At 49.7% G+C, this 21856-nt stretch overlaps 1 protein-coding gene across 3 annotated transcripts in view; it reads left to right on the forward strand.

The window, feature by feature from the left end:
- LOC119962211 (vimentin-like) overlaps positions 1 to 21856 on the forward strand; it is a 216909-nt gene that overhangs the window by 67651 nt on the left and 127402 nt on the right. For 2 of the 3 annotated variants that reach the window (XM_038790185.1, XM_038790183.1), the window contains exon 3: positions 15447 to 15542. The exons of the other annotated variant lie outside the window; for it this stretch is intronic. In XM_038790185.1, coding sequence (XP_038646113.1) covers positions 15447 to 15542 — 96 coding nt within the window. The remainder of the gene's footprint in view (positions 1 to 15446; positions 15543 to 21856) is intronic. 3 annotated transcript variants of the gene reach the window in all.

Below are 21856 nucleotides of genomic sequence, written 5' to 3' on the forward strand. Positions count from 1 at the left end.
GCACAGGAACAGGCCCTTCAGCCCTCCAAGCCTTTACCGGTCATGATACCAACCTTTGCCAAAACCCTCAGCACTTCCTTGTGCCATATCCCTCTATACCCATCCTATCCATGCGTTTGTAAAGATGCCTTTTGGGGGATGGGAACCTATGCAAAGAGTTAGAGAAAGAGGGAGCAAGGACAAAAACAAAAGGTAGATAGGTGAATAAGAAAAGTGATAGGTGGAGAAACCAAGGGCAAGATTCAAACAGGGCAAAAGAGAAAAATATTGGGAGCAAGACAAACAATGTGAAAAAGACAAACTTAAAGACGGAACATTTACAATAAAATGGATGAACTAATCACGCAGATAAATGGGTATGATATAATTGGATTACGGAGACATGGCTGCAGGGTGACCAGGGATGGGAACTGAATGTCCCAGGGTTTTCAGTATTTAGGAAGGACAGGCATAAACAAAAAGATGGTGGTGTGGCACTGCTGGTTAAAGAGGAAATTAACACAGTAGTGAGAAAGGATATTAGCTCTGACAATGTAGAATCTGTATGGGTAGAGTTGAGAAATACCAAGGAGCAAAAAACTTTAGTGGGTGTCATATATAGACCCCCAAACTGCAGTGGTGATGTTGAGAATGGCATTAAACACGAAATTAGAGATGCATGCAATAAGGGAATATCGCTGATCATGGGTGATTTTAATCTTCACATCGATTGGGCAAATCAAATTGGCCACAATGCCGTAGAGGAGGAATTCCTGGCGTGTATACGGAATGGTTTTCTTGACCAATATGTGGAGGAACCAAGTGGAGAGTAGGCCATCTTAGAGTGGGTAAAGTTTAATGAGAAGGGAATCATTGCCAATCTGGCTGTACGAGACCCCTTGGGGATGAGCGACCATAACGTGATGGAATGTTTTATCAAGATGGAGAGTGAAGTAGTTGATTCGGAGACTAGGGTGCTGAATCTTAATAAAGGGAACTATGAAGATATCAGGCATGAGTTGGCCTTGATAGATTGGGGAGAGTTACTTAAAGGGATGACAGTGGATAGGCAATGGCAAACATTCAAGGAACACATGGGGGAACTACAGCAATTGTTCATTTCTATTTGGCACAAAAGCAAAGGGGGTAAGAGGGCCAATCCATGGCTTACAAAGGAAATTAGAAATAGTATCCAATCCAAGGAAGAAGCATACAGATTGGCCAAGAAAAATAATGGGCGGAATTCTCCGCTCCCCACGCGGTGTGGGAGAATCGCAGGAGGGGCCCCCGACATTTTTCGTGCCCCCCCCCCCCCCCGGTGATTCTTCTCTCCACACCCCACCCCGGACCGAGCGGCCGGCCATTCACGACCGTTTCACGACGGCGGCAAACACACCTGGTCGCTGCCGTCGTGAAACGGGCGCCAGATACCCGTTTGGGGCTTCTAGGGGGCCGTTTGGGGCAAGAGCACCACGACTGTGCTCGGGAAGGGACAGGCTGCGATCGGTGCCCACCGATCGTCGGGCCAACGTCCAAATCGAACGCACTATTTCCCTTCCGCCGCCCCGCAAGATCAAGCCGCCACGTCTTGCGGGGCGGCTGAGGAGAAAGTCGGCCACCGCGCATGCGCGGGTTCGTGTCATCAGCGTCATGACATCAGCCGCGCATGCGCGGGTTGGAGCCGGCCAACCTGCGCATGCACGGCTGACGTCATTAGGCGCGCCGGCCGCGTCATTCTTTGTGCGACGCCCCCGCGGCCGAGAGTTACGGAGCGCCGCTCCTAGCCCCGCCGGGAGGGGAGAATAGGGGGCGGGGAGTGGCCTCCGAGACCGTCATGAAACTCGGCCAAGTTCACGACGGCCCTCCCGATTTTTCCCGGGAGCGGAAAATTCCACCCAATAGGTCTGAGGATGGAGCAGTTTAGAATTCAGCAAAGAAGGACGACGGGATTGATTAAGAAGGGGAAAGTACAGTACGAAAGGAAGCTTGCAGGTAACATAAAGACTGACACTAAGGGCAGCATGGTGGCGCAGTGGGTTTGCCCTGCTGCGTCACGGCGCCGACGTCCCAGGTTCGATCCTGGCTCTGGGTCACTGTCCGTGTGGAGTTTGTACGTTCTCCCTGTGTTTGCGTGGGTTTTGCCCCCACAACCCAAAGATGTGCAGGCTAGGTGGATAGGCCACGCTAAATTGCCCTTTAATTGGAAAAAAAATGAATTGGGTACTCTAAGTTTATTTTTAAAAAATCAAGACTGACACTAAATCAGAAATAGGAAAAGAGCAGTCACCTTGTTGGGAGTTTTCTATAGGCCCCCCAATAGCAGCAGAGATGTGGAGGAACAGATTGGGAAACAGATTTTGGAACGGTGCAGAAGTCACAGGGTAGTAGTCATGGGTGACTTCAACTTCCCAAACATTGAGTGGAAACTCTTTAGATCAAATAGTTTGGATGGGGTAGTATTTGTGCAGTGTGTCCAGGAAGCTTTTCTAACACAGTATGTAGATTGTCCGACCAGAGGGGAGGCCATATTGGATTTAGTACATGGTAATGAACCAGGGCAGGTGATAGATTTGTTAGTGGGGGAGCATTTTGGAGGTAATGACCACAATTCTGTGACTTTCACTTTAGTTATGGAGAGGGATAGGTGCGTGCAACAGGGTGAGGTTTATAATTGGGGGAAGGGTAAATACGATGCTGTCAGACAAGAATTGAAGTGCAGAAGTTGGGAACATAGGCTGTCAGAGAAGGACACAAGTGAAATGCGGAACTTGTTCAAGGAACAGGTACTGCGTGTCTTTGATATGTATGTCCCTGTCAGGCAGGGAAGAGATGGTCGAGTGAGGGAACCATGGTTGACAAGAGAGGTTGAATGTCTTGTTAAGAGGAAGAAGGAGACTTATGTAAGGCTGAAGAAACAAGGTTCAGACAGGGCGCTGGAGGGATACAAGATAGCCAGGCGGGAACTGAAGAAAGGGATTAGGAGAGCTAAGAGAGGGCATGAAAAATCTTTGGCAGGTAGGATCAAGGAAAACCCCAAGGCCTTTTACACATATGTGAGAAATATGAGAATGATTAGAGCGAGGGTAGGTCCGATCAAGGACAGTAGCGGGAGATTGTGTATTGAGTCTGAAGAGATAGGAGAGGTTCTTGAACAAGTATTTTTCTTCAGTATTTACAAACGAGAGAGGCCATATTGTTGGAGAGGACACTGTGAAACAGACTGATAAGCTCGAGGAGATACTTGTCAGGAAGGAAGATGTGTTGCGCGTTTTGAAAAACTTGAGGATAGACAAGTCCTCCGGTCCTGACGGGATATATCCAAGGATTCTATGGGAAGCAAGAAATGAAATTGCAGAGCCGTTGGCAATGATCTTTTCGTCCTCGCTGTCAACAGGGGTGGTACCAGAGGATTGGAGAGTGGCGAATGTCGTGCCCCTGTTCAAAAAAGGGAATAGGGATAACCCTGGGAATTACAGGCCAGTTGGTCTTACTTCGGTGGTAGGCAAAGTAATGGAAAGGGTACTGAGGGATAGGATTTCTGAGCATCTGGAAAGGCACTGCTTGATTAGGGATAGTCAGCACGGATTTGTGAGGGGTAGGTCTTGCCTTACAAGTCTTATTGACTTCTTTGAGGAGGTGACCAAGCATGTGGATGAAGGTAAAGCAGTGGATGTAGTGTACATGGATTTTAGTAAGGCATTTGATAAGGTTCCCCATTGTAGGCTTGTGCAGAAACTAAGGAGGCATGGGATAGTGGGAAATTTGGCCAGTTGGATAACAAACTGGCTAACCGATAGAAGACAGAGAGTGGTGGTGGATGGCAAATATTCAGCCTGGAGCCCAGTTATCAGTGGCGTACCGCAGGGTCAGTTCTGGGCCCTCTGCTGTTTGTGATTTTCATTAACGACTTGGATGAGGGAGTTGAAGGGTGGGTCAGTAAATTTGCAGATGATACGAAGATTGGTGGAGTTGTGGATAGTGAGGAGGGCTGTTGCCGGCTTCAAAGAGACATAGATAGAATGCAGAGCTGGGCTGAGAAGTGGCAGATGGAGTTTAACCCTGACAAGTGTGAGGTTGTCCATTTTGGAAGGACAAATATGAATGCGGAATACAGGGTTAACGGTAGGGTTCTTGGCAATGTGGAGGAGCAGAGAGATCTTGGGGTCTATGTTCATAGATCTTTGAAAGTTGCCACTCAAGTGGATAGAGCTGTGAAGAAGGCCTATGGTGTGCTAGCGTTCATTAGCAGAGGGATTGAATTTAAGAGCCGTGAGGTGATGATGCAGCTGTACAAAACCTTGGTCAGGCCATATTTGGAGTACTGTGTGTAGTTCTGGTCGCCTCATTTTAGGAAGGATGTGGAAGCTTTGGAAAAGGTGCAAAGGAGATTTACCCCCCCCGGATGTTGCCTGGAATGGAAAGTAGGTCATACGAGGAAAGGTTGAGGGTGCTAGGCCTTTTCTCATTAGAACGGAGAAGGATGAGGGGCGACTTGATAGAGGTTTTTAAGATGATTAGGGGAATAGATAGAGTAGACAGTCAGAGACTTTTTCCCCGGCTGGAACACACCATTACAAGGGGACATAAATTTAAGATAAATGGTGGAAGATATAGAGGGGATGTCAGAGGTAGGTTCTTTACCCAGAGAGTAGTGGGGGCATGGAATGCACTGCCTGTGGAAGTAGTTGAGTCGGAAACGTTAGGGACCTTCAAGCGTCTTATTGGATAGGTACATGGATTAGGGTAGAATAATGGAGTGTAGGTTAACTTCTTAAGGGCAGCACGGTAGCATTATGAATAGCACAATTGCTTCACAGCTCCAGGGTCCCAAGTTCGATTTCGACTTGGGTCACTGTCTGTGTGGAGTCTGCACATCCTCCCCGTGACTGTGTGGGTTTCCTCCGGGTACTCCGGTTTCCTCCCACAGTCCAAAGATGTGCAGGTTGGGTGGATTGGCCATGAAAAATTGTCCAAAATTCTATGATTAACCTAGGACAAAAGTTCGGCGCAACGTCATGGGCCGAAGGGCCTGTTCTGTGCTGTATTTCTCTAATCTAATCTCTAAGGGGTTCTACAGATACGTGAAGAGAAAGAGATTGGTAAAGAGAAATGTAGGCCACTTACAGACATAAATAGGGGAATGCATAATAAGGGACAAAGAAATAGTTGAGCAAATGAATACATACTTTGGTTCCATCTTCACCAAAGAGGACACAAATCAGATCCAAGAAATGTTGGAGAATTAAAGGTTTAGTGAGAGGGAAGAAATGAGGGAGATCAACGTTAGCAGAGAAATTATGCTGGGAAAATTGATGGGATTGAAGGCGGATAAATCCCCAGGGCCTGAGAACCTGCATCCCAGAGTGCTTAAGGAGGTGGCTCTGGAAATAGTGGATGCATTGGTGGTCATTTTCTGGGATTCTATAGACTCTCGAACTGTCCCTGCAGATTGGAGGGTAGCTCACATCACTCCAATATTCAAAAAGGGAGCTGGAGAGAAAACAGTGAATTATAGACCAGTAAGCCTAACATCAGGAGTGGGGAAAATGCTTGAATCCATTATCAAGAAGTTTATAGCGGAAAATTTAGAAAGCAGTGGGAGGATCAGTCAGAGTCATCATGGATTTATGAAGGGAAAATCATGCTTGACAAATCTATTGGATTTCTTTGAAGATGTACAGTTGATAAGGGGGAGCCAGTCAATGTGGTACATTTGGACTTGGAGAAGGCGTTTGACAAAGTCCCGCATAAGATGTGCAAAATTATAGCGCATGGGATTGGGGGAAATGTATTGAGGTGGATAGAAAACTGGTTGGCAGAGAGGAAACAAACAGTAGGGATTATAGGGTCCTTTTCAAATTGGCAAGCAGTAACTAGCGGGGTACCACAGGGATCGGTGCTGGGACCCCAGCTATTCACAATATATATTAATGATTTGGATGAGGGACCAAAGCGTAACATCTCAAAGTTTTCAGACGATACCAAGTTGGGTGGGATTGTGAACTGTGACTAAAATGCAGGGATCCGGCAGCATGATCTGGACAGGTTGGGCGAGTGGACAAATCAATGGCAGATGCAGTATAATTTGGATAAGTGTGAGGGTATTTACTTTGGAAGCAAAAATGGGAAGGCAGATTACTACCTGAATGGTTGTAAATTAGGAGAGGGGAGTGTGCAGCGGGACCTGGGTGTGCTTGTGCACCAGTTGCTGAAGGTAGACATGGAGGTGCAGCAGTCGGTAAAGAAGGCTAATGGTATGTTGGCATTCATTGTGAGAGGTTTCGAGTATTGAAGCAGGGATGTCTTGCTGCAATTATACGGGGCCTTGGTGAGGCCACACCTGGAGTATTGTGTGCAATTTTGGTTTCCTTCTCTGAGGAAGGATATTCTTGCGCTCGCGGGAGTGCAGCAAAGGTTTACCAGACTGATTACGGGAATGGCGGGACTGTCATATGAGGAGAGATTGACTAGATTGGGATTGTTCTCACTGGAGTTCAGAAGAATGAGGGGGGATCTCAAAGAGACTTATAAAATTTTAGCGGGACTAGACAGGGTAGATGCAGGGAAGATGTTACCAATGATGAGTGTGTCCAGAACCAGGGGTCCCAGTCTGAGGATTCAGGGTAAACCATTTCAGACAAACATAAAGAAACAGGGCGCGATTCTCCGCACCCGCGGACAATCGTAAAACCGTCGTAAAAATCGGGCGCGTTTTATGACGGTCGCGAAGGCTTCATTTCCCGACGGATTCACTTCCGGGAAATGGGCTAGTAACGCGGCCGCGTCAATTACGTGCGTGATGACGACGGAACGCGGCGTCGACACGATCACGCCCACGTGACGCCGCCCGACGCCGTAAAAAGGAGCAGGCGACCACAGAATCTGTCGGGCAGGATGTCGGAGCCGAGGAGAGCTGCTCCTCGCTTTGTTGATGCGGACGTCGAGGCGCTGCTCGATGCCGTGGAGCAGAGATGGGGCATCATCCGCCCGCGGAGAGGGCAACACCAACCTGCCAGCGCGGTACGCCAGGCCTGGCGTGACGTGGCTGCTGCCGTCAGTGCTGTGGGGCAGACCCCTCGCTCAGCTGAGCAATGTAGGAAGAAGCTACACGACCTCACCAGGGCTGCCAGGGTAAGTGCCATGAGGGTGCCCCCTAGTCACAACCATCCCTCCCCCTTAACTTAAGCACCCCCCCCCCCCCCCCCCCCCCCCCCGCCGGCACGGGAGGGGGATTGGGGCAGAGTTATTTGAGGATGGTTCACAAAGTTGTCGCAGACCCAGCGCTCTGGCCCCGAGGAGAGATGCAATAGTCTTATGACAACTTGACCCCCCCCCCCCAAACTGTGCCAGTATCTGAACGGACTGCTGATACCTTCCGTTTTGTAATGATCTACCTATGTTCCCTCCCCCAACAGGCCAAGTCCGCTCACAACCACCGTGAGCGGCACAAGACTGGAGGGGGTTCGCCCAACCTGCACCCCCTCAGCACCTTTGAACAGAGGGCCCTGGACCTTGTTGGGGGGTCTGCCACCCGCGATATCACGCTATGCGAGGTTGGCGGAACTGCAGCAAGTGAGACAACCCTCCCTGACAAACACTCACCCCTACCCCATCCTCTGTCCCTTCACACACCCTGCCCACTGGGACACCTCCCCCATCCTCTGTCCCTTCACACACCCTGCCCACTGGGACACCTCCCCCATCCTCTGTCCCTTCACACACCCTGCCCACTGGGACACCTCCCCCATCCTCTGTCCCTTCACACACCCTGCCCACTGGGACCGTCCAGCGGCCTGCCGAGCAAATCTAAATAACCCGTCTCATTCTCTTCCCTAGGACGTGATGCCGAACGACCAGGGCCGTCTGCCTCCAGACGGAGACAGGAATCTGCCGCCACCTCACCCGGGGTCTCACAACAGAGGGTGCCCGATCAGCGGGCAGCCCCATCCGCCCCAACCCAATCTGCGGACCAGGACACACAGAGGGTTCGAAGTCCACAACCACCAGAAATGGCCAGGGACAATCCTCCTGACGCTGAGCAGCCCCACACCCTGGAGGAGGCCCTAAACATTGAGAGCATCGGGCTTGCGGCACTGCTTTCTCCCACCACATCCATCATCCCAGAGACACACACCCCGGCGGGCCTATTTAGTGATGAGTCTCCTGGGGCACAGTCTGGTTGGCACATCACAGCTGAGCAGGTACAGCAGGTGGAGGTCGGAGCAACAGAGGGCCCGGACTCGCGGAGAACAGACCAGGCCCAGGATGCAGCTGGCTCCCAGACGTTTTCTGAGTTCCTGGAGTTTATCAACCCACCCGCACAGCCGATGCCTCAAGAAACCCAGGGAAACAATGACGGGAGGAGGGCTGCCTTCCTGGCTCTGCAGACGCTGTTAGAGGAGTCGAACCGCGTCCAAGAGCAGGGAGTGGTGCCGCTCATGGCAGAGACCCAGTCCGACACCGCACGGGTGGCATCCGCGGTGGAGGAAATGGGTCAGGTTATGCAAGACGTTGGGGTTAATGTGCACGCGTCATCCTCGGCCCTGGACAGGGTTGCCCTCTCACAGGCAGCAATGTGCCAGAGCCAAAACGACATTTCCGGCGCCCTGCGGGCCATGGCCGAGTCTCAGCAGGTCATGGCCCAGTCGCAGCACGCCATGGCACAGTCCCAGCAGTCGATAGCACAGTCCCAGCAGTCGCTGGCACAGTCCCAGCAGTCAGTCGCGGAGACCATCAACCGCCTGACACATGTGCTGGATGGCGTCGTGCACACACAGGTTGAGGTCGCACAGTCCCTGGCGGGAATGTCTAACTCCCTGAACTCCGTCTCTGCAAACCTTCGGATCCTGGTGGATACCGTTGCAGGCCTCCAGGACTGGCAGCGCCAGGTGTCGGTGGTGCGACGGGGCACCTCCCCGCTCGCACCTCTGTCCCAAAGTGAGGCCCGGGGGCCACCGGGCTCCCCGAGGGAGGAGGAGGTTTCGGTCCCATTAAGGCCATCACGGGACGTCCCGGAATTCTCGGCCTCCCCCTGTCCCATCCCTGGTGCATCGGGTGGGCAGCAGGCAGAGCAGGGTGGCACAATGTCAAGGCTGGGTCGCCCCAGGAAACGCTTAGTCAAGGAGAAACGAGTCGAGGGGGGCGATTCACAGCAATCCTCCTCCACTCCTGCTGTATCATCTGGGGAGTCACTTAGACGTAGTGGTAGGGCCCGTAAGGCAACTAAGATAGACACTGAGTAAGTTGGCACGGGTGAAGGGCACAGTTTAGTTGTAGGGGCTAGGGCACCTGTAAATAATTGTTAACATTAAACGCACTGTTCCTCCTTACTTGTAATACCGTGTGATTGTTCCACAGCCACAGGAATCGTGATGGTGACCGAGTGTCGCTGGGGTTGACGGGTGGTGAAACCTCGGTGCCGGGTGTGCAGTCCCTGCCCCTACCCCCTCCCACAGCTAGCCCACGCGGGCATGTGATGGAGTGTCAGTGACGATCTCAGCGGCCACCAAGGTGGATGGTTCAGCTATTGCCATGGGTCAGACTCTCTCTAACGATTCTGAGCTCACAGCTCTTCGCAGAGCGGGCTGTCATCATTCCACATGACACTGATCACAGCCGCTGACACAGCCATCAATGCTGTGCCATACCGTCTGGACCCAGTGATAAGCGTGATGTCGAAGTGGAGCAGTGTACACTGAGAGGGGGGGGGGGGGGGGGGGGGGGAGTTGTGGTGGTGGCAGTTGTGTGGTGACCCTCTGCATGACTAGCGATGCAGGTGGTGGTTTGGTGTTCATCGGGGACGTCACATGCGATGCATGAACCGTGCTGCCACCAAGGCGTCGCGTGCCCGCCGTCCTTGCCGGGTCCGTCGTGCCGCCTCCTGGACATCACCAGCACCTGGGTCGTGTCTGCGTTCTGCGCCCCGCCACTCCGCCAGCCTCCTCCTCCTCCCTCGCCTCCTCCTCCTCCTCCTCCTCCGTGCTGGCACCACTGCCACTAGCTTCTCCCTCCGCCTCCTGCAGCAGGTCATCTCCCCTCTGCATTGCGATGTTGTGCAGCGCACAGCAGACCACTACAATGCGAGCGACCCTGTCGGCCTGGTACTGCAGGGCCCCTCCGGAGCGGTCCAGGCACCTGAATCTCATCTTCAGGAGGCCACGGCAGCGCTCCACCACACCCCTGGTTGCTGCATGGGCCTCGTTGTATCGTGTTTCCGCATTGGTCTGAGGCCTCCGTATAGGCGTCATCAGCCAAGACCTCAGCGGATAACCCCTGTCGCCTAGCAACCAGCCCCTCAGCCGGGCGGGACGTCCCTCAAACATCACAGGGATGAACAACTGCGCCAGTATGTAGGAGTCATGCACACTCCCTAAGAACCTTGCACAGACGTTCATGATCCTCATGTGGGGGTCGCATACCACCTGGACATTAATGGAGTATGTCCCCCTTCTGTTTGTGAACACTTCCTTGTCCCCTGCAGGCGGGCGCATGGGGACGTGAACACAGTCGATTGACCCCTGAACCCTCGGTATCCCGGCCACACTGGCAAATCCACGAGCTCGTGACTCTTGACTTGCTTGGTCCTCGGGAAAGGTGATGTAGCGGTCCGCGATGGCATAGAGGGCATCGGTCACATCCCGGATGCACCTGTGGACCGATGACTGGGAGATCCCAGAGACGTCCCCGCTCGGAGACTGGAAGGAGCCGGTAGCATAGAAGTTCAGAGCGACCGTCACCTTGATGGCAACCGGGATCGCGTGTCCTCCCCCCGTTCCACGTGGGGCGAGGTGCGACAGGAGTTGGCAGATATGTATCACCGTCTGCCTACTCAGCCGGAGTCTCCTCCTGCAGGTGATGTCCGTCATTGTTAGGAAAGAGACCCGGACACGGTACACCCTCGGCTTTGGTCGTCGCCTCTGGCGCCGTGGCTGCACCCTCACTCTCTCCTCTTCCTCTTCCTCCTCCTCCTCCTCCCCCCCATGCTGCTCGACGACTGGCAACTCCTCGGCCCTTCCCTCTGCTGCTGCAGCTGGCCCTGCATCCACTGCGGGTTGTGGGTGTGGATGCTGCTGCATCTCCAAATCCAGTAGAGCGGCCCCAACCACTGCGCAGAACATAGGCGTTCTGTTCCCATGCATCGTGCTAACCTACAGAAGGGTGGTGGGGGGCAGAGAAATGGGACATGTTAGACGGAGGTTAGTCGACACCTCGGCAGCCGCCTGCCATGGGATACCTGTGTGTCCCGGTGGTCTGGTCGCGCTGCTGACACGCGGGCAGCCTAACCCCTGGTCACTTTCTGCATCCAACGGCCAGTAAACTATGGCCTCCTCATGGGTGCGTCAGTGGCCTGTGTCCGGAAGCCACAGGGCAACCAGCGGCCGTGTCCTCGTGACCGGCACGCCATGGCATGCTGGCAGACATTTTGTAACGGGTTTGGACGGCTCACTCTCTACCTAACCCCCCCCCCCCGTCTCCCCCACTGCCTCCCCCGTCGCCACCCACTGCCTCCCCCGTCGCCCCCCACTGCCTCCCCCGTCGCCCCCCCCCCTCCGTCTCCCCCACTGCCTCCCCCGTCGCCCCCACTGCCTCCCCCGTCGCCCCCACTGCCTCCCACGTCGCCCCCACTGCCCCCTCCGTCTCCCCCACTGCCTCCCCCGTCGCCCCCACTCCCCCCGCTCTGGACCCCCTCCCGTTCTCAGGGATGCCTTCCCCGTTGTGGCCAGACTCGAGCGGTGCGCTGAACGGTGCGCAGAGTGGTGCCCTGACCTCCTCCAAGCTGTCGTCAGCCAGGCTGACTGGTTGACGAATTTAAAAAGCAGGTGTGTTTCACGACGTGCAAACAGGGCGCCATGACGTCGGGACTTCGGCCCATCCGGGCCGGTGAATAGCGGGGAGGGCTATCAGTGGCGATTCTGGTCGTGTCAGGGGCGGGAAGGAGGCGTTTGTCGGGAATGGCGACTCCGACATTTTGCGGGGTTTGGAGAATAGCGGGAGGGCGTCGGAACAGCGTCGCCGTAAAAATTTCCGACGCCCGCTATTCTCCGAACCGTCGTGAGTCCGGAGAATCGCACCCACATTTCTTCACCCAAAGAGTGGTGAGCCTGTGGAATTTATTACCACAGGAAGTAATTGTTACTAAAACATTGAATATATTCAAGAGGCGGCTAGGTACATCACTTGGGGAGAGTGGGATCAAAGGCTATGGGGAGAAAGCAGGACTAGGCTATTGAGTTGGATGATCAGCCATGATCGTGATGAATGGTGGAGCAGGCTTGAAGGGCCAAAAAGCCTCCTCCTGCTCATATTCTATGTATCTATGAACGCCTTTAATGTATCTGCTTCCACAACCTCCCGTGGCAACGCATTCCAGGCACTCACCATCCTCTGCGTAAAAAAACTGCCTCGCACATCTCCTCTAAACATTGCCCCACGGACCTGAAACCTATGCCCCCTGGTGACTGACCCCTCCACCCTGGGAATGAGTGCCTGCCTGTCCACTTTATCCATGCCCCTCATAATCTTATAGACCTCTATGAGGTGACCGCTCAACCTCCGCCTTTCTAATGAAAGCAGTCTGAGTCTATTCAGCCTCTCCACATAGCTAACACCCTGCAGATCAGGCAACATCCTGGTAAACCTCCTCTGCACCCTCTCCAAAAGCTCCACATCCTTCTGGTAGTGTTGCGACCAGAATTGTGCGCAGTATTCCAAGTTTAGTATTGCCAGTTTTTATACTCGATGCCCCGTCCAATGAAGGCAAGCATTCTGTCTTCTTTCTTGACTACTTTGTCCACTTGTGTTGCTACCTTCAAAGATCTGTGGACCTGCACGCCCAGATCTCTCTGACTTTCTATACTCTAAGACCTTTGCCATTTACGGTATATTTCTCCTCCATGTTAGACCTACCAAAATGCATTACCTCACATTTGTCTGGTTTAAACTCCATTTGCCATTTCTCTGCCCAAGTCTCCTCTGACAATCCTCAACATTATCTGCCATTCCACCAACCTTAGTGTCATCCGCGAACCTACTAATCAGACCAGCTGCATTTTCCTCAAATCATTTCTGTTTACTACAAAGCATTTAGGTCATCAAACCCAGTCACAATGCCCTTCAAAACTCTTGACTTCCTTACAAAGAATTTCAGCTGCTCTTCAGCCTGATCCCAGCCGACAGCAGCGCACAACCAATTTGAGTTCCATGAGCATTGTACCAAAAATGATACATGTTTGCAGAACCTCCTCAACTTGGTCTGGCTGGCATTGATGCATCAAGTAATAGAAACAGCTCCGACAATGAAGCCGGTGCTAAATATCGTGCTTTGCCTTCCTTTGGACTCAACTAGGGAAGTCAGAACAAAGAACAGTACAGCACAGGAACAGGCCCTTCGGCCCTCCAAGCCCGTGCCGACCATGCTGCCCTTCTCTACTCAAATCTCCTGCACTCTCACACTTCCTGGTTCCGTATCCCTCTATTCCCATCCTATTCATGTATTTGTCAAGATGCCCCTTAAATGTCACTATCGTCCCTGCTTCCACCACCTCCTCCAGCAGCGAGTTCCAGCCACCCACTACCCTCTTTGTAAAAAAACGTGCCTCCTACATCTCCTCTAAACCTTGCCCCTTGCACCTTAAGCCTATGCCCCCTAGTAATTGACCCCTCTACCGTGGGGAAAAGCCTCTGACTATCCACTCTGTCTATGCCCCTCATAATCTTGTAGACCTCTATCAGGCTGCCCCTCAACCTCCGTCATTCCAGTGAGAACAAACCGAGTTTATTCAACCGCTCCTCATAACTAATGCCCTCCATACCAGGCAACATTCAGGTAAATCTCTTCTGCACCCTCTCTAAAGCCTCCACATCCTTCTGGCAGTGTGGTGACCAGAATGGAACACTATGCTCCAAGTGTGGCCTAACTAAGGTTCTATACAGCTGCAACATGACTTGCCAATTCTTATACTCAATGCCCTGGCCAATGTAGGCAAGCATGCCGTATGCATTCTTGACTACCTTCTCCACCTGTGTTGCCCCTTTCAGTGACACCTGTGGACCTGTACACCTAGATCTCTCTGGCTTTCAATACACTTGAGGGTTCTACCATTCACTGTATATTCCCTACCTGCATTAGACCTTCCAAAATGCATTACCTCACATTTGTCCGGATTAAACTCCATTTGCCATCTCTCTGCCCAAATCTCCAAACGATCTAAATCCTGCTGTATCCTCTGACAGTCCTCATCGCTATCCGCAATTCCACCTACCTTTGTGTCGCCTGCAAACTTATTCATCAGACCAGTTACCTTTTCCTCCAAATCATTTATATATACTACGAACAGCAAAGGTCCCAGCACTGATCCCTGCGCAACACCACTAGTCACAGCCCTCCAATTAGAAAAGCACCCTTCCATTGCTACTCTCTACCTTCTATGACCTAGCCAGTTCTGTATCCACCGTACCAGCTCACCCCTGATCCCGTGTGACTTCACCTTTCATACCAGTTTACCATGATGGACCTTGTCAAATGCCTTACTGAAGTCCATATAGACCACAACCACTGCCCTACCTGCATCAATCATCTTTGTGACCTCTTCGAAAAACTCTTATGAAGTTAGTGAGACATGACCTCCCCTTCACAAAACCATGCTGCCTCTCACTAATACGTCCATTTGCTTCCAAATGGGAGTAGATCCTGTCTTGAAGAATTCTCTCCAGTAATTTCCCTACCACTGACGTATGGCTCACCGGCCTGTAGTTCCCTGGATTATCCTTGCTACCCTTCTTAAACAAAGGAACAACATTGGCTATTCTCCAGTCCTCCAGGACATCACCTGAAGACAGTGAGGATCCAAAGGTTTCTGTCAAAGACGGTGAGGATCCAAAGGTTTCTGTCAAGCGTCAGGTGTGGGACTCTGACATTTGGGGAGCCCAGGGTTGCCATAAATTTTTCCCAGACTTCCATCCTGGAGAAGACACTCCAGTTTTGATGCAGAGCATTAACACAACATGGAAGACAGACTTAGCACAGAGTGAATCACGGTGAATGCCACTTGCAGATGCTTACTTTTAATTGGAAGCAATGCTAGCTTTAGAGAATACTAGGATATGTGTGAAAATTATTTTTTACAGTTTTCAGCTGCGAAAAAATTTAAAAGTCCTGTTAAATTATTTCTAACTTTCGGAACAATATTTCTATAATTGCATGAGATAGATTGTGAATTTAAATCTGAAAGTTGTATTGTGATATGGGTGAAGCCTTAAGGCAGTATATAATACCAATAGATTGTCTTCACAAATTTGTCGTGCTCACAGAGATGGTTTGTACAGTGGTTTAGGCAATGCTGGTCTCTACAATCACTCTTCAATATATGAAAATGATTGAGTAAGGGATGTAAAATTAGCTCCATATCTGTTTCCATGTTTTCCCTTGTTAGTTGAAATGAACTAATCCTATAAAATTGAACTTACAGAAAAGTGATGAAACCAATGTTGCAGTAGATAAACTTCAGCGTAAGGTCAAACTTATGGAAATACAGCTCTCACAATTAGAAGATATACGTGACCAAGTGAGTACAAGAAAAGTGCTATTACTTGCTATATATTGAGGGGGACCAATATCACACAATACAGTGAATGTCTCCCCCTTAATAAATCAATAGGGAGTAGAAGATATCTGCACTTTTTTAACTTCACAGAAAGTTTCAAGTGTTTTCTCAGCATGAAGAGTCACATTATCGAGCACTGCACTGACTAATCATCAGTGTTTCCTGTCTAAGTTAATAATTTTAAGCCAGGATTTTGTGCCTCAGAATGTCATAGAGCACCTTTCATATTAATTTTCAGGGGTGGGCATATTGGGTTGTTATATTGTTAGGGCTCTGTTGCCCTACAAAAGTTCCTCTTAATATGAAATATCAAATAAAATGTCTAATTCTTCATCTAAGCCACGGGGTGAAAGTCTGCCTTTAAATTACCTTTCACATTTTATGCCCTTTTGTATGTATAACACGTTCAAGACTGCTTCCTTTATCCATTGCTAGTTCCTCAGCTTCCAAGCCGACTTACAAGCCTTTGTTAATAGCCACCTATCATAGGAACGTAGAATATAGGAATTTGGAGCAGAAGAGGGCAATTCAGCCCTTTGAGCCTGCTCCACCATCCAATCAGATCACGGCAGATCTCTTCCAGGTCTCAAATCCACCTCCCTACCTGTTCCCCACATCCCTTTAACCCATTTTTTTTAAATCAGAAATTTATCTGTCGCCCTCTTTAAAACATTTAATGATTCGGACTCCACCGCACTATGGTGTTTATGCCATGCAGTCATATTATTTGAACTTCAAAGTGTTTTACTGAGGTCTCTGTGGGCAGCTTTCCCTCTGGGAAAGATGATGGGAAGTCAACCTCATAATTTGGTGAAGTCGGATGAGATCATCTGCTGCACTTTAAGTTGTCCCTTGCCAGTGATGTATGATTTCTGCTGGCACCTTGTTTGTAGGGCTGGCATCTGCTTTGGAGCTTTTGAAACCACATAGTGTTGTGGCAAATTCCTACCTGCAGCTAGTGTCACATTGGTCAGCAGCTAGACTTTTCCACTTGCTGTGCTTGATGTTGAGGACTTTCATTATTCTTTTGACTGCATCCTTGAATCAGAGCTTTGGGTGCCCAACTGGTTTCTTGGAAAAGGATATCTCACAATACAGCATATTCTTAACAACTATTTAAAAGTCAGAAAATTTCCTGCCTTTCAAGTCTCAACCGTGTAAAATCATGCTGGTAAAATTTCGTCAGATTATATCAAATTTGTAGTCGTATACTCCAGAACAATCCTCGTGATCTTTAAAACCACATGAAGTTTTAAAGATTATGGGGTGGCTGTAAATAACACCACTGTCTGCATCACTGGTGCCAAGGTGGAGATGGTGGATAGCTTCAAATTCTTAGGTGTGCACATCTGCCGTGGTCCACCCACATCAACGCTACGACTAAGAAAGCACAACAGCGCTATACTTCATAGAACATTACAGCGCAGTACAGGCCCTTCGGCCCACAATGTTGCACCGTCCTGTGAAACCCTTCTAAAGTCCCTCTACACTATTCCCTTATCGTCCATATGTCTATCCAATGACCATTTGGATGCGTTTAGTGTTGGCGAGTCCACTACTGTTGCAGGCAGGACATTCCACGCCCTTACTACTCTCTGAGTAAAGAACCTACCTCTGACATCTGTCCTATATCTATCTCCCCTCAATTTAAAGCTATGTCCCCTCGTGCTGGACGTCACCATCCGAGGAAAAAGGCTCTCGATGTCCACCCTATCTAATCCTCTGATCATCTTGTATGCCTCAATTAAGTCCCCTCTTAACCATCTTCTCTCTAACGAAAACAGCCTCAAGTCCTTCAGCCTTTCCTCATATGATCTTCCCTCCATACCAGGCAACATTCTTGTAAATCTCCTCTGTACCCTTTCCAATGCTTCCACATCCTTCCTATAATGTGGCGACCAGAACTGCACACAATACTCCAAATGCGGCCGCACCAGAGTTTTGTACAACTGCAACATGACCTCATGGCTCCGAAACTCAATTCCTCTACCAATAAAAGCTAACACACCGTATGCCTTCTTAACAACCCTCTCAACCTGGGTGGCAACTTTCAGGGATCTATGGACATGGACACCGAGATCTCTCTGCTCGTCCACACTACCAAGAATCTCACAATTAGCCCAGTACTCTGCCTTCCTGTTATTCCTTCCAAATGAATCACCTCACATTTTTCTGCATTAAACTCCATTTGCCACCTGTCAGCCCAGCTCTGCAGCTTATCTATGTCCCTCTGTAACTTGTAACATCCTTCTGCACTGTCCACAACGCCACCGACTTTAGTGTCGTCTGCAAATTTACTCACCCATCCTTCTACGCCCTCCTCCAGGTCATTTATAAAAATGACAAACAGCAACGGCCCCAAAACAGATCCTTGTGGCACACCACTAGTAACTGGACACCAGTCAGAGAATTTCCCATCAACCACCACTCTTTGTCTTCTATCAACTAGCCAATTTCTGATCCAAACTGCTAAATCACCCTGAATCCCATGCCTCTGTATTTTCTGCAACAGCCTACCGTGGGGAACCTTATCAAACGCTTTACTGAAATCCATATACACCACATCAACTGCTTTACCCTCATCCACCTGTTTGGTCACCTTCTCGAAGAACTCAATGAGGTTTGTGAGGCACGACCTACCCTTCACAAAACCATGTTGACTATCTCTAATCAAATTATTCCTTTCCAGATGATTATACATCCTATCTCTTATAAACCTTTCCAAGACTTTTCCCACAACAGAAGTAAGGCTCACTGGTCTATAGTTACCGGGGTTATCTCTACTCCCCTTCTTGTACAAGGGGACAACATTTGCTATCCTCCAGTCCTCTGGCACTATCCCTGTAGACAAAGATGACTTAAAGATCAAAGCCAAAGGCTCAGCAATCTCCTCCCTAGCTTCCCAGAGAATCCTAGGATAAATCCCATCCGGCCCAGGGGACTTATCTATTTTCACACTTTCCAGAATCGCTAACACCTCCTCCTTATGAACCTCAAGCCCTTCTAGTCTAGTAGCCTATATCTCAGTATTCTCCTCGACAACTTTGTCTTTTTCCTGTGTGAATATTGACGAAAAATACTCATTTAGCACCTCTCCTATCTCCTCGGACTCTACGCACAACTTCCCACTACTGTCCTTGAACGGCCCTACTCTTACCTTATTCATTCTTTTATTCCTGACATACCTATCGAAAGCTTTAGAGTTATCCTTGATCCTACCTACAAAGACTTCTCATGTCCTCGCTTGGCTCTTCTTAGCTCTCTCTTTAGAGCCTTCCTAGCTAACTTGTAAATCTCAAGCGACCCAACTGAACCATCACGTCTCATCTTCACATAAGCCTCCTTCTTCCTCTTGGCAAGTGTTTCAACTGCTTTAGTAACCCATGGTTCCCTCACTCGACCACTTCCTCCCTGCCTAACAGGTACATACTTATCAAGGACACGCAGTAGCTGTTCCTTGAACATGCTCCACATTTCCATTGTGTCCATCCCCTGCAGTTTTCCTCTCCAGGCGATGCATCCTAAGTCTTGCCTCATCGCATCATAATTGCCTTTCCCCCAGCTATAACTCTTGCCCTGTGGTTTATACCTATCCCTTTCCATCGCTAAAGTAAATGTAATCGAATTGTGGTCACTATCACAAAAATGCTCACCTACCTCCAAATCTAACACCTGTCCTGGTTCATTACCCAGTACCAAATCCAATACGGCCTCTCCTCTCGTTGGCCTATCTACATACTGCATCAGGAAACCCTCCTGCACACATTGGACAAAAACGGATCCATCTAAAATACTCGAACTATAGTGTTTCCAGTCAATATTTGGAAAGTTAAAGTCCCCCATAACAACTACCCTGTTATTTTCGCTCCTATCCAGAATTATCTTTGCAATCCTTTCCTCTACATCTCTGGAACTTTTCAGAGGCCTATAGAAAAGCCCTAATAGGGTGACCTCCCCTTTCCTGTTTCCTAACTCAGCCCATACTACCTCAGTATTTGAGTCCTCATCAAATGTCCTCTCAGCCACCTTAATACTGTCCTTGATTAACAATGCCACCCCTCCCCCTCTCTTACCACCTTCCCTGAACTTACTGAAATATCTAAACCCTTCATTCTAAACAACCATTCCTCGCCCTGCTCTATCCATGTCTCCGAAATGGCCACAACATCGAAGTCCCAGGTACTAACCCATGCCGCAAGCTCACCCACCTTATTCCGGATGCTCCTGGCATTGAAGTAGACGCACTTTAGACCACCTTCCTTCCTGCCGGTACACTCCTGCAACTTTGAAACCTTACTCATGACCTCACTACTCTCAGCTTCTTGTGTACTGGAGCTACAATTCAGGTTCCCAATCCCCTGCTGAACTAGTTTAAACCCTCCCGAAGAGCATTAGCAAACCTCCCCCCGAGGATATTAGTACCCCTCTGATCCAGGTGTAGACCATCCCGTTTGTAGAGGTCCCACCTACCCCGGAATGAGCCCCAATTGTCCAGGAATCTGAAACCTTCCCTCCTGCACCATCCCTGCAGCCACGTGTTCAACTGCTCTCTCTCCCTATTCCTCGACTCGCTAGCACGTGGCACGGGTAACAACCCAGAGATAATAACTCTGTTTGTTCTAGCTCTAAGTTTCCACCCTAGCTCCCTGAATTCCTGCCTTACATCCCTATCCCTTTTCCTACCTATGTCGTTGGTACCTATGTGGACCATGACTTGGGGCTGCTCCCCCTCCCCCTTAAGGATCCCAAAAACACGATCTGAGACATCGCGGACCCTGGCACCTGGGAGGCAACACACCAACCGCGAGTCTCTCTCGTTCCCACAGAATCTCCTATCTATCCCCCTAACTATGGAGTCTCCAATGACTAATGTTCTACTCCTTTCCCCCCTTCCCTTCTGAGCAACAGGGACAGACTCTGTGCCAGAGACCTGTACCCCATGGCTGACCCCTGGTAAGTCGTCCCCCCCAACAGTATCCAAAGCGGTATACCTGTTACTAAGGGGAACGACCACAGGGGATCCCTGTACTGACTGCTTACCTGTACTGTCACATGTAAAAAACTAAAACCCAATAAAAACATCTCAACAAAAACTTTGGTGCTTGCTTTGATACCCCAGGTAGGTACTTTTTCTTTTAATCAATGTTTTTATTGACCATAGTCACTTAACTATGCATGGAGCTGTTGCTTCAGCTAATTTATTATACAATTTATTTTCTAATCTTGAATGATGTGATATTGGACCTGAAATAAGAAAATAATAATAATCACTTAAGGGATGGGTAGAAGAGTCAAGCACAACTAAAACCACAACTATATGGTTATTAAACTAACATCAAAACAAATAAAATAAATAGCATGGCCAGGGTTTTATGGCCCCGCCATACCATGTCTCCCCTGGCCGATGCAGCCGGCCACTTAAATTACCATTTACTTTGACAGGACCATAATATCCTGCCCACTGTGAGGGAGGGGACATAGAATCCTGGCCCATAATTTAATAAATAACTGGCTTATATTCAGAATGAAAAAAATCTGACAACTTCTTTGAGTCAATAATGGTCTTTTAGAAAATCATTGACAGGGTCCGAATAAAACTTAAAATTCGAAGGTTCTGAACATCGCAGGTGCTGGTCTTCAGCCGATCTAATTCAATCCATTTTATATCAAGAAATGGCTGAAGGCAAAAGATACAGCAAAGACCCTAACAACATCCTGGCTGCAGTGCTGAAGACTTGTGCTCCAGAACCACACCCCTAATCAAGCTGTTCCAGTACAATTTCAACACTGGCAAAAGCAAGAAAAAAACAATTTGGCCAAATACCACCCATCAGTCTACTCTCAATCATCAGTAAAATTCTGAATGCTGTTGACAACAATGCTGTTAAGGGCACTCACACACTAATAACCTATTCACCAGTGTCCAGTTTCTGTTCTGGCTGCACCACTTGGTTCCAGAACTCACCATACTCTTGGTCTAAACATGGACAACCAAGTTAATTTCAGAGATCAGGGGCGAAATTCTCTGCAGACCGTTGTAATGCCGATTTCCGGCGAGAAAAATCGGTGTAGATGACTCTGGCGTCGGGGCCTTCTTTTAGGCCGCTATTCTCCGTTCCCGGAGGGGCCAACAGCTGACTGACGCCATACGCGTCAGTTTCACCAGCTGCGGAAGTGGTGAGACCCGGCGTTTGGGGGGGGGGGAGGAGAGAGACAGACTGGCATTTTGGGGGGGGGGGGGGAGGGAGGAGGAGGAGAGAGACAGACCCGGCATT

The sequence above is a fragment of the Scyliorhinus canicula genome, chromosome 2 (genome assembly GCF_902713615.1).
Source record: "Scyliorhinus canicula chromosome 2, sScyCan1.1, whole genome shotgun sequence".
Taxonomy (NCBI): Eukaryota; Metazoa; Chordata; class Chondrichthyes; order Carcharhiniformes; family Scyliorhinidae; genus Scyliorhinus; species Scyliorhinus canicula.